Raw genomic sequence first — 12,819 nt, 5'->3', positions numbered from 1 at the left:
AGCAACAACTAGCTAACATCAGGTTGTTGGAATTTTCTTTTGGACGAATTTAAAAAAGAAAAAAAAAATTCTAATTTTTTCCCTATAAATACCTAAACTATTTCTACACCATTTTTCATATACTTTTCACCACTCTATACTATCCGAAAAATTATTAAGATTATATAACTATATTTTAGTATGTTTGAAAATTTTATTTTAATATGGTAGTTTAATTTAATTAACTATATTAATTCAATTAAAATAATAAATTATTAAGGGGATTATGTTTCGCCTATAGCCCTTTGACCCTTTCGGTTGGAGATAGTATAAAATATGGTATGATACTGTTCCTTAAAATATAATTTATTGAAAGACTATATGGCTAAACATGATCCTTTGACCCTTATTCGGTTGCAGATGATCTTAGACTCTAGATTTATAGTCAGTCATAGATTAGAGATGAGTTTTTATACGAATTAAACTAGTTATTATTGGTTTTTGAACGTTTTGCACTGTCCGCTGGAAGTGGCCAAACTCATGACGTGCCGAGATGGATACATGAAAAATGTCTTGATCTTATCCCGTGGACCCCAACATTCATCCGTTTATCCGGCTGACGGACGACGTAATGGGTTGCAACATTCCACATCATCTTTGGATTTCGGATAAGTCTGGTCCTTTCCAACCAAACAAAAATAACATATACAGTCCCTTTTAGTTTTCTTTTTCAAAAATGTCATCTAGTTGTACATCATTTATACTAACTCTCTTATAAAGATGGGATCCACGTCCATTGGTGGACCCTACTTTTATTAGGAAAACGGTACAAATGATGATACAAGGAATATAAATAATGGTACAAGTGGATGGTAAATGTAGCACACTACCTTCTTTTTTACGTCAGTCCTCACTCAATTCATCCAAATTTTGGTTTTAAAGAAATTCAAGAGGGGTCACGGAACACTACCACGGTGACATGTAAGTCATTCTCCCGTTTAGTAATACTTTAATCATATTGCTTTAAGACTATCAAACAGATAAGTCCTGTCTTAGGAGGGCATAACGAAGGTGCAAATGCAATATTTGAATCGGAACTTATAAAGATGAATGAAAATAACTCATACAGAATTTATGACGGCCTGCCCCATTGGACTTGGAAAGACAACCTAACTGTGACAATTGAAAACGACATGTAGATACATAATTTCCAAGTGATAAAACTAGCACAAAATAACTCATACAGAATTTCTGCTACTGTCCTGCCCCCAGTATAGTCGACGAACCAAACTCACCATGAGGGAATCAGTGAGAGAGAGAGGCCAAGCAAAACACTAAATCATTTTATTCGCCCACTAATATTAAAATGTACCGTAGAATCGTAGACACTAAATTACCGATGCCGATACTCACCTTAAATTCACTTCAGATCAACCACACACCTAAAGCAGACCTCGTCGTACAAATGCCCAAGCAGTAAGTACCAACCTCCTACTCCTAGGGTACAAGTCACAACAACCTCTTCTTCTACCAGAAGAACCTCTACTAACCTCCTACTCCTAGGGTACATGACTCAAGTAACCGTCACCAGTCTCCAGTCTAACAAGCTTGGGGCCTGAAGGAAAACATGAGCCCACGCACAGATGGAAGCCGGTGCATGCCCTAGAGCAAATGCGCTTATAACCCTGTGCACAAGCACATGGGGCTTAGGTCCTCCGATTCCACAAAGCAAGTCGTTAATAAACAAAGAAGAAACCTACTTTTCCACTAAAAAGGAAACCACACACAAGTAAATAAACTAATCCACAGGAAATCTCCTAGTAATTTTAATGTTACAAACTTCATACATTAATAGTACATTGACAATGCTGAGAACGGATCTCGCATGTGCCCATTAACTAAAGTCACAAGGGGGAAGTATGATGTTCCTCAATACCTGTGAAACCAGATGCCTTCCAAGGTAATGAAAACAGCAAAAGGACACACATACCGCATCACCCCCTTCTTTCCGCCAAGTAATACAAACCAACTGCACAAGGGACAGGGCAATATGGAAGGGTAAGAACTTCATTTAAATAGAAAAAACATGAAGTCGCGTATAAATATTTGGACACTGAGAAGTGTCAGTACGGAAATAGAGCAAATCATATATGCCCATAGCAACATAGTTACATTATATAAGTTTACAAGACACAAAATTTGATACAAGATTGTCAATCCTGATACGTAAGATCAAGGTTCCTCAGAAAAAGTATAGTTAGTTGATCGGGAAGGCATTCATGACTTAGCTTAAATTTAAGGAAAAATCCATTAATCATGCTAACATTAAATTATGATGCAGCGTTCATATTTACGGACGTGAGTAATGATCCAAATGGCATTCTACTAATCACAAGGATGGAACTGCACTAATTAGTTAGTTCCAAGCAAACCCATTGTCTCTAAAACTTGTTATCGCAAATAGATCAATGCCAGATGGGCTGTGACCTAGTTTTACTTTTCTGCGTCTGGTTTATGATATTCTCACTTCTCACCATGCAGTGTGTAATAAGTGAAGACAGTTCCTTGAAAATTTAACGCATAGGTGGCTATGGCATTGAACTATTAAATACAGGATTCAACAATAAAGATAAGGATTGCTGGCCTGAAGGTGGCAGGGATGTGGATATACAATAAAGACGGATCATGGATAAACAGGACCCAAGTGAACGCCAAATACTAGACTGGTGTTAATGACAAACTTTTACTTTGGAATCTGAAACAAAAATTGATTCAACCAAGACACAACACACAGAATCGAATCCTTTACACATTTTCTGAACCAACATTTTAGGAAAAGAATGTTCCTTCTACATATTTTGTCTTCAAACAGGTGAGATATTCATACAAAATCAACATATTTCATGATAACATGAACCGTAAAACCACTACTAAGTGCCAAACGTAAACTGTTTTCATGATCATTCATGCTACGTTCAAGATTTAATCATTCTTTAAAGTCCGGTTAATTTAAGAAGCATTTATATGATAAAACAAGAAAACAAGACAAACAGAAAAAGTATCATAGTAAGAAATAAACTCAGTCAGGAAACTGAAGGTCTCTAACCTTTTTCTAGAAGCATAATTTATCAAAGATCATCCTCATATGATACACCCATTAGTAAAAGAAGCTTCTGCATTTTATTGACCCGCAAAGGCACACTTTCTTCCTATGGTATGCTTTCTCTTGAGGGACCATCCCATAATCATATGTTAACTCTGTCATAGGAGGTATGTGTCCAACCGTGTAAAACGCAATATGGAGGTCAGACTCATTTTTGTTTTCCCTTAAGACTGGCTGCCAAAGTACATTTGGAGAACAGCTGTGATTCATAAAACGAGCAACATTTCCAGCAGTATTTGCACTTATAATTAGAGGAAATGGGGCCTTTGAAGTCTCTGTAGAATCACCAGGCAGAACCCCGAGTGGCTGACAGGTACGAGTAGCATCGAAAATGTAATCGTCTTCATAATCACCCCCCATTTCTTCTACCCCAGAAATAGTAAGAACTTGTCCTGCATATTCACATAACAAAGAACCAGCGCGGATGGGATCCAAAGACCGCAGACCCCAACCTTTATCCTTAGTTCTAAACACCTCCAGACGAACTTTCAGGCCACTTTGAGACACTCGATTCCGACAATTAGGAGGGCACTGACAGGATGGACCACATTCATGCAGTAAGGATTTTTGGTTCACAAGAAGCCCATTTGCAGTATATGGGAGAAAATCTCCATTTTTCTTAATGCAAGAGCAATTGGAATTACCAGGGAGACACCCACCAATACAGAGACATCCATCAGAGGGTTCTGTAAGATTCACCGGTTTAGAATACTGCAGGCTAGAAATATATGTGAAGTGTGCAGGGCCTTTCTCACCATCAACATCATTTACCAGGGAAACAGGTAAATTTTCAGCTCCGGAAGTAAGGTCAGGCAATATAAGTCCAACCCTCGTAGTAGTAGTTTCTTCTTTCCACTGTTCAATTGATTTCCAAATGGTAAATGCTTCAGGCTGGCCAGGTAACCTTACCAATTTATACTTAAATACATTGCAACCACTCTTCCCCTTGTCGACCCATGATTCGTGAATTTTATATAGACCATCATAGACATATACCTTCCCAGTTGGATTAGATACATCCTTTAAACCTCGAATTACTCTGACATCATTACCCCGATGCAAACTTTTCTCCAAAGCAAGATTACCCCTTTCAAGCTTCTGATCCTTCATTTCCTTATCTCTCCTGAAATCGTTGCTAGCATTACCACCTTGGCCACTGTATATCAACACATTCGAATCCTCCACAGAATCCTCATATCCTCCAGAAGAAACAATGCTCAATGCTAAAGGCTCTTCCTCTGTACTGTTCTTGACTCCCATGTAATCAATTCCACCCATAGTTGGAGCATGTAACCCAACCAAGCAGAGTTCCATTCGGAAAAAGAAAATATCCCCGACTTCAACACCAGGCACTGCACCAATCCTCTTCTTGGCATTTGTCCTAATTCCCTTATTCATGAAGAGTGTTCCTGCCCTTAGATCGGGGCGTCCTGTTCTAGGGGCTCCAGGTATTCTTTCCTTCATCTCTTCAATTTGTGTAATCCTTCTTCGCACCAAGTCATAGGACGTGAGTGCATATACAAGCGATTCCCTGTCACCATCAGTTTGTTGGAATGTATTGGTATATGTTGTAAGAACATTATCAATTATTGCATCAATGTCAACATCAGGCAAAGCAACATTAATGTCCTGGCCACCCCTTGTCCTCTTTTGGGACCGGAACTTACTCCTTGAGCTCCCTACCTTCCTTGTATTTTCTCCATCAAAACCATCTTCCTCTGCATTCCCACTTTGGGATTGTGGCTGACCACGACTTCGAGCAAGCCTTCTTGCTGTCCTAGTATCTCCATTAGCTTCTGCGGATGGAGGCGTCCTAAATGAATTAATTGGGACTGCATTTGATATTGGGTTGTTGAAGACAAAAGATGCATTACCACTAGGTGTTTGCAGATTTTGTTCAAGTGGCCTTTGCGACTCTGGTGAAATGAAGAACGGAAAAAATGGGGCAACCCCGGGTGGGAAAGGGCCAGCAGGAGAAACACAAACGAAAGGAGCAGCACCTTGTGGAGTTGAAAATGAAGTATTATTAGAAGCTGACGGGAACAACGGAACAAGACGCCTCAAAGGCCTTACATCTAAAACCTTAGACTTGTCAAGTGACCCAAAACCAGGAACAGACTCTTGACCTAAACTTTGTTCCATTAAATCGTTTCAGGCAAGAAGCACGGTTTTCAGCTACAACAAATCCGGTAAGAAAGACTGCCTCCACTACGAAACAGCCACAACATAAACTTGTCACAGCATCAAATTGCAACCATTTCAACCAGAATACATTGCAAAATAAGCAGTAATCTTTGCAGAGTTCTTGCAGATACAAAGTTGACTAATCTCCTGCAACATGCAAAGTTTTAAATAAATTAGAGAGACGATAAAAACTAAATTTACCCAAAATTAATATATTTTCATAGGGTGAAGGTAAATTCAACTACTACACTATTTTGTTGGTGGAAAATAAAGTAAATTGAAATAATAACTCGCTTTAAGCTTAAGCTAAGTTGACACAAGGATTTTTGCTCATCCGAACCCAGAAACCACATGCAACACATCATTCAACTAAAATTCTTTTTATTTCCCAGTTTTCACTTTAATTTCCCAGATTTCCCACAAGTAAGAAATTACCTTCAATTAAGTTGTATAATGAGAAAATAAAATCAAAACTAAAACGGTTTTCACTTTTCAGACTTTTCTCAGCAACCAAACAAAGGAATTGAGGTATATCGTAAAATTAAGTGAGAAAAGTTACCTTTAATTCACAAGTTAAACCAGTGAAACCAAGAAAACTAACTTATTTTCTCATAATCATCCTGTTTTCCCAGAAAATTGAAATTGTCCATGGAAAAATCAAGAAAACGAAAAAGTAAAACCCAATCAAAAAAGAAAAATTAAAGATCTATAGAGATCAAGATCGAACCTGGAGATGCAGCGGCTATGGAAGAAATCAAGATCGAACCTGGAGATGCAGCAGCTACGGGAGAGGATGAGGAGGAAGGCCTACGGGAAAAGAAAGGCAGCGGCAGAAAAGATGGAGAGAAGATGAATGAATTTTGGGATCAGCCATTTGAAGTTTATGGTAATTATAACTAAAAATTGATATGAAAATACTAATATACTATTAACATAATAAATTTTATTCCTTAAGGTTACGTTTGTTGTACCAAATTATTTTGGACTGGATTAGTTTCAAGAACTAAGTTGGATTGGTTTAAACTAAATCAAGCTGGACTAACTTAGTAAAATGATTGGTGCAATGTTGGATAAAAAAACAAAATTATTAACAAACTCTCAAATTATATTATTTAATTCTTATCTATTAACATTTTCTTATTAATTCTATTTTTTCCTATATCTCTCGAAATCTCAATCCTCTTTGCCTACATCAACCATGCTTTTCAAAGCTCTCCAATTCAGACACATGTTTTTTCCTTCATCAACCATGCTTCTGAAAGCTCTCCAATTCAGACACACAAATCGTTTTACCTCTATCAACCATGCTTTCATGGAATTCCCATTTGCACAGATTCCCATTTGCTGAAAATCACATTTATAAATCCCCAATTTCTACTAATTGCAATTCCATTTTCTCTATTAATTTTCTCACCAACCAAACACCTTTCAAAATTCCCAATTCCTACTAACTGCTCACCTTATCTGTCGCACAGATTCAGATTACGGTTCGCTGAATTCTCGTGACAGAACGCGATTGGTGGGGGAGAATCAACGGAAGCAGGTATTTGGTAAGGGTGGAAATTTAGGCGTTTGTGAGGTTTTGAGAACGATGTGCACGTAGTCTAAGATAGCAAAAGACATGTCTTTACCGTGTTCGGGTCAACCCAGATGGCGGAAGACAAATCGGCGTTGGGTTTGTGGGATGGTGGAGATCAGCGAGAGTTGTCTCTGCTCTGGTTACTGGAGAAGGGAGGCTGCAGCTGCTAGTCATGTATGAAGAAGAAGGACTTGGTTCGCTGCTTGTAGATGAGGGAGAGGGGACTAGCAATCCCGTTGTTTTTTTTTTTGGGGGTCTCACTAAGACCTCCTAGTGAGGGACCTAGTCGAGGAGAGTCCTTCTTTGTCCCATTAAACTTAATCCTGCCTAGAACAAACATAAGCCTACACTAATGTCTAATCCAGTCCAGTCCAGTGAAACTTAACGAGGCCAAACAAACACACCCTAAAGTCCTTGGATGTCCTCTCCTTTTATTAATTTTCTTTGAACTACAAGTGTAATGCGGCATTGTTTATTTTGTCTGCTGATCACCTTTGCCATCTATTTCCTTTTAATCCTGGAATTGATGTGCCATTTGCTTTATTGGTTACCCTTTTTATTTTTGATAAGTTGCATAGCACCTCTAGCAATGGAGATGAGGTCTTGAAGGTAGAAGTTGCTGCTAAGGTTCAAAAGTTTACTGAACGGGCTTTGAAATGTTATAGGCTTTCCATTCTCGTTTCCTAGGCAATAAGGATAAAGTTAACATAGCTCATAGGTTGAGATCCAACTCCAGTTATCAGCATTTAAGTCGTTCATTGATCTTGCTTGTAACCAGTTTTCCGGGAAGAGACGAGCTAGTGCAAAGAGCGATTGGCTATTTTAGTTTTTTCACAGATAAAAACATGAGGAAGTTTATAACTTTTCACCCATTAGGGGTATATTAGTACTTGCATATCAAATTTTGGTTATAATGATCATAAACTTAAAATGGTGGTTATAATTCTGTATGGGGTCCATATTATGGTTATTTTTTCAAATTTTCCCAAGAATTTTGGGTTTGTTTTATGATTTGTATGGTGTAAATATTGAAAAAGATAAGGGGTATTTTTGTCTTAAAATTTTATAATTTTGTGTTCCACGGGAGTGGAACGAGTTGTTCCAAGGAGGAGGTGGAACAGAAATTTAACCAAAATTCGTTCTATGGGATGAACGTGTTCCGTCCCATACCAAACGGTGCTTAAAGGACATGATAAGCGTTATATTTTTTTGGCCTATAAAGTACCCTACCTTTTGCCACTTGTCCTTTTTTTCTGTCAAATTTACCACTTGTCTTTCTAATACGTAAATTTCACTTTTTTTAACCTTCTAAATCTCAGATTTCGGTAATTAATGAAGAGTGAGGGTTAGAGGTAGTTAAATTAGAATTTGATAGAATTTTAATAGACTTTAAAATGCGGGTGTAGTCAATTATAGTTTTAAAAAGAGGATTTTAAAAGATTTTGAAATCAGAATACATTCAAATCCAACGGTAGTCGATTAGAGCATATCCAAAAGAGATGTCAAAAAATAAATGTCAAATTTTAATTTGATGGCTGATGTGGCAAAGTTAGATTTTCTCCTTTTTCTAACTGATATGTTTTTTTTGTTATAAATGATATTTGTATGACCCATTTTAAAAAGAAAATTAAAATAAATTTTGACGATCTATAATAGGTGCATTAATGGGACCCACACAATAAAATAATTAAAAATAATTTTACATCACGTTTTATTATATGTCAAATTTGACATATGAAAACTCATATTTCAATCCATATAGGATTGACAAATCAGTTGGAGTTTGCTTCTACTTTCAAATTTGATTACATGACATTCCACTTAGGATTTGACATCTCCTTTGGAGATGGTCTTAGGATTTTAAAAAAGTCCACACATTCTAGGTGTAGTGAGAATACAAAAGATTTGCTAGGATTTTAATGGGTGAGGGATTTTGATGGACTTGAGGGTAGATGGTATAAATACCAAATGCTTTCAACAATCCAACCTTCACCGCTAAGATTTCTTTTCAAGGCCAAAGAATTCTCTCTGTAGAAACAATCTTTCGCCACCCCTCATCTCAACAACCCGCCCATTAACATTCTACCACGTACAATTCCAATCCAAACCACATAAGATAACAGTGGGAGTTCTTCAAGCTGCGTAAAGGTCCCTCTAACTTCAGTGATTATGAATGAGTCATTGCCAATAAATTTTGATAACACTTATTCAGATATAGAAAAGACAACAGTGGGAGTTCTTCAAGCCGCGTAAAGGTCCCGCTAACTTTAGTGATTATGAATGGGTCATTGCCAATAAATTTTGATAACACTTATTCAGATATAGAAAAGATAACAGTGGGAGTTCTTCAAGCCACTTATAAATTTGGTCGCTATTTTTTTTTATTAAGGCTCACTCATCCAATAATATTAATTTTGATAATCTTAATAGAAAAGAAATTAAAATATAATTATTTTCATTATGATGCTTCTTAGTTTGACACTACACCAAATGCTTCTCTAAGTTAGTCCAGTTTAGTCTAGTCTAAGCTAGTCTAGCTTAGTCCTTGAAGTTAGTCCATTCCAAGATAGTTCAGTGCAACAAACACACCCTATTGTCTTATTTTCTCACCTACATTTTAATCGAAATGTTAATGACATAATTATTTATTCTTTAAACTTTTAGACCCTTATTTATGAAAATTCATTATAATGTTTAGTTCAAAGAAATGAAAACAAATAAAATTTTTTGAAAAAGCCCAACAACCTTTCCCCTACCCCATCCACCCTGTCTACTATCTTTCTTTTTTTCTCTCTCTCCTCTTATCGCACGTTGCCTAGATTTTGTCAAATCCTTTAAATAACTGTTAAGTTTATTCGTGTGACTTCAAGGTTGATGTGGTGACACGTCATATGGATTGAACATATTAAATTAAAATTGTAATTTTTTTTAAAGATGAAGATTTATACAAAGAAATTCTCTATGAATCCTATTTCCAATTTTATCAAAAAGTAACCTAAGTACAGTTACATGAGGAAAATTAGTGAACTAGATACAAGATTAACTGTATGTATATGCCAAATCAGCAAACCATCAACGGTCATGTTAACTTCTCAAAACATGTGATAAATTGTGTAGTAGAAAATTAGCTTCAATAAATGTCAAGTATTCTTGATAATAGATGAAATCTACCACATAACTTGTATCTTTTTCTTAATTGCCTGAATTAAAAATTTCAGTCTCTTTATGAAATCTACCACATAACTTGTATCTTTTTCTTAATTGCCTGAATTAAAAATTTTCAGTCTCCTTGCATATTAATCTTTCCAAATCGCATTTGTAATACCTATTATCTTAACACACAAATTTAACCCTCTTTTGACAATTGTAGTACAAGTATAAGTAGGGATCGTTCTGGACCGGGGATTAGGAGGGCTTGCTAATAACTTCTAAATTGACTCAAAAACATAAAACTAAACTTAAAAACACTTAACAAGACTCACAAGACTCAAAGCAAACTTAAAATACCCAAAACAACTTAAAACAACCAAATAAACTTAAACTAGACACTAGGAATGACTTTGGACGAAAATTGACTTTTACTTGAATCAAAACACTTAAAAACACAAACTAAAACAAATTTGTAACACTTTGAAACAAGAAACTAAAAAGGGGGTTTTGATTTGGATGAAGTTGAAACAAACAAACAAGTATGAAAAACTAGATAGATTGTAAAACGAATGTGAGAAATAAGATGATGGATGGGATGGCTAGAGGCTTTTTCTCCACACATGATATGTATGCAAACAACTCGATTTCCAGTTACTACTTCATTGAACTATGAATGACAATGCTCCAAATTAACCGTGACATCACTAATTAACTCTCAGATTTTCTTTATTTTATTGGATTGGATGACATCATTCGACAACCCAAAACATTCTTCAGAAGTTCCCTACATGACATCATAATAGAGATACAATCAAAGATCATTACGTTTAATGAAAATCATAAGCATTGACAAAGCACTTGTAACTATGACATCATGTCACTCATGCTAGGAATTGAACTTAACGCGATCGTTTATAAGCGACCTTTACTACATGTGAATATAAGTTTGTAACGATTATGTGAAACTTCCTTATATTCTAGCAACGGATTTATGCATGCCAATTAAGTGTCGACCCTTAATTAACAAATACAAATAAGTTATCAATCAAATAGTTAAGCCAATTGCATTCATGATTCAAGAGTTCATAACTGGAATTTATCAAATTATATTGCACACATAATCATGGCTTTGAAATCACCCCTAGCCAAGAGGGGTTTAGCCACTCATATTTACAACAAAACGAAAGGAAATGAATTTAAACATTAGAAACAAAAGAAAGAAAACACCTAAACGCTCCAACGATCCAAGTTGGACAACAAGCACGTCCAAGCACTTTCCTTCCCTTCCTTTGCTACGGCACAAGGTGTTGGTGAGTGTTTGAAGGTTTGTTTGTATGGAGGAATGGATGTGAAGATGAATGGATATGTTTGGATGAAGGTTGTGTTGAAATGGGAGTGAATGATCTAACCAAGTATGAACTCAATTTATGTTACACACACTTCCTTTTATAGAGGAAGTGCATGACAATGGAGGGGAACATGGAGTGGTGTAGCAATTGAGTGCAATGATGCATGAAATCTGAAATGATGGAGGGAACAAGGAATGGTGTAGCAATTGAGTGCAATGATTCAATGTAATGATGCATGAAATCTGAAATGATGGAGGGAACAAGGAATGGTGTAACAATTGAGTGTAATGAGTGGTGTTTGAAATGATTCAAAGGTGAAAGTGAAGTGATGATGTAAAGCATGAGGGTAAAATGGAGTGGTGTTGCAGCTAGGGAACTTGAATGATTGTGCACATGGTAGAGAAAGGAAAGGGAGGTGGAATGATGCAACAAATGAGTTAATGGAGGGAACATGGATGATGATGCACGGCATAGGAATCCAAAGGGAGTGCAATGGTGGTGCACGACAATGATGGAAATGTGAATGGTGGAGTGACACCCCTTTGTGGCTGAGCTCTTTGTCCTTTTTACATTAATTCTTCTTTCTCTTTAACACATTCCTAGCCTCTTTAGTCTTCAATTTGTCCATCCACCTTACTCCATGCATGTGCTATTCATTCCAAGCCCAAAACTACTCCAAAATGCACCAAAATGCATCTTATTGCTTCATAAGGCCTATGGACCTACAAACACACGAAAATAGCTTAAAATACATAATTAACTAAGAAATAACAACATAAATGCATGAGAACAAGCTAACTCAGTCGCATAAATATGCTCCTATCAAATTCCCCCACACTTAGCTTTTGCTAGTCCTCGAGCAAAACAAAACAAACGAAACAAACAAAACACAACCTTGACCTTCCAACATTTGCCTCAGGGATTTTTAATGAAACATGACATGTTAAAAATCATCATTCCCATAGATTTTGGTCATCTTTATAGTTGAGCACATACTTAATCATAATCACCACTTACTAGTTCACAATTAACCAATTAAAACGATGTTTTGAATGTAGTAACATGCCTTAGAGAATTTGCTCAATTTCTTACAAGATGCTCTCTATTTTCACACACATTTTCTGACTACACACCCTACACTAGTATATGTGAGAAGATTAATGCAAACACGAAAGACTAGGACTCACATATGTTATAACAAAGAAAGCAATTTTCTGGAGTTATTAAGCATGTTTAGATATGATCTCATGAATGGAATGCTACTACTTAGATGCGAGAACCAGTGACACCATATGCTCATACCAATTTCGAACTCCACAAATTGAAACACACAACACTCAAGATTGAAGTCAAGGGTTGTAACAGGGCTTGGGGGCAATGGCTAATAAAGAAAGGATAGGAATAACAAACGTTCT

General features: G+C 36.4%; 1 protein-coding gene across 2 annotated transcripts; it reads right to left on the bottom strand.

The window, feature by feature from the left end:
- Positions 1 to 1,064: 1,064 nt before the first annotated feature.
- Positions 1,065 to 6,496, bottom strand: LOC103454698 (histone-lysine N-methyltransferase, H3 lysine-9 specific SUVH1-like). Of its 2 annotated transcripts, XM_070812244.1 has the most exons (4): positions 6,054 to 6,496; positions 3,086 to 5,473; positions 1,916 to 2,008; positions 1,065 to 1,664 (listed from the first exon to the last, which is right to left on the bottom strand). In XM_070812244.1, the coding sequence occupies exon 2, from the start codon at positions 5,282 to 5,284 to the stop codon at positions 3,137 to 3,139; it is 2,148 nt and encodes a 715-aa protein (XP_070668345.1). In that variant the 5' UTR covers positions 5,285 to 5,473; positions 6,054 to 6,496; the 3' UTR covers positions 1,065 to 1,664; positions 1,916 to 2,008; positions 3,086 to 3,136. The 2 variants fall into 2 exon arrangements, with proteins under 2 accessions (XP_070668345.1, XP_008392516.1); XM_008394294.4 differs by lacking the exon at positions 1,065 to 1,664 and having other exon boundaries at positions 1,774 to 2,008.
- Between the last annotated feature and the right edge of the window lie 6,323 nt (positions 6,497 to 12,819).

Source organism: Malus domestica, chromosome 14 (assembly GCF_042453785.1).
Source record: "Malus domestica chromosome 14, GDT2T_hap1".
NCBI lineage: Eukaryota > Viridiplantae > Streptophyta > Magnoliopsida > Rosales > Rosaceae > Malus > Malus domestica.
This window is presented reverse-complemented; position numbering and strand designations above follow the sequence as displayed.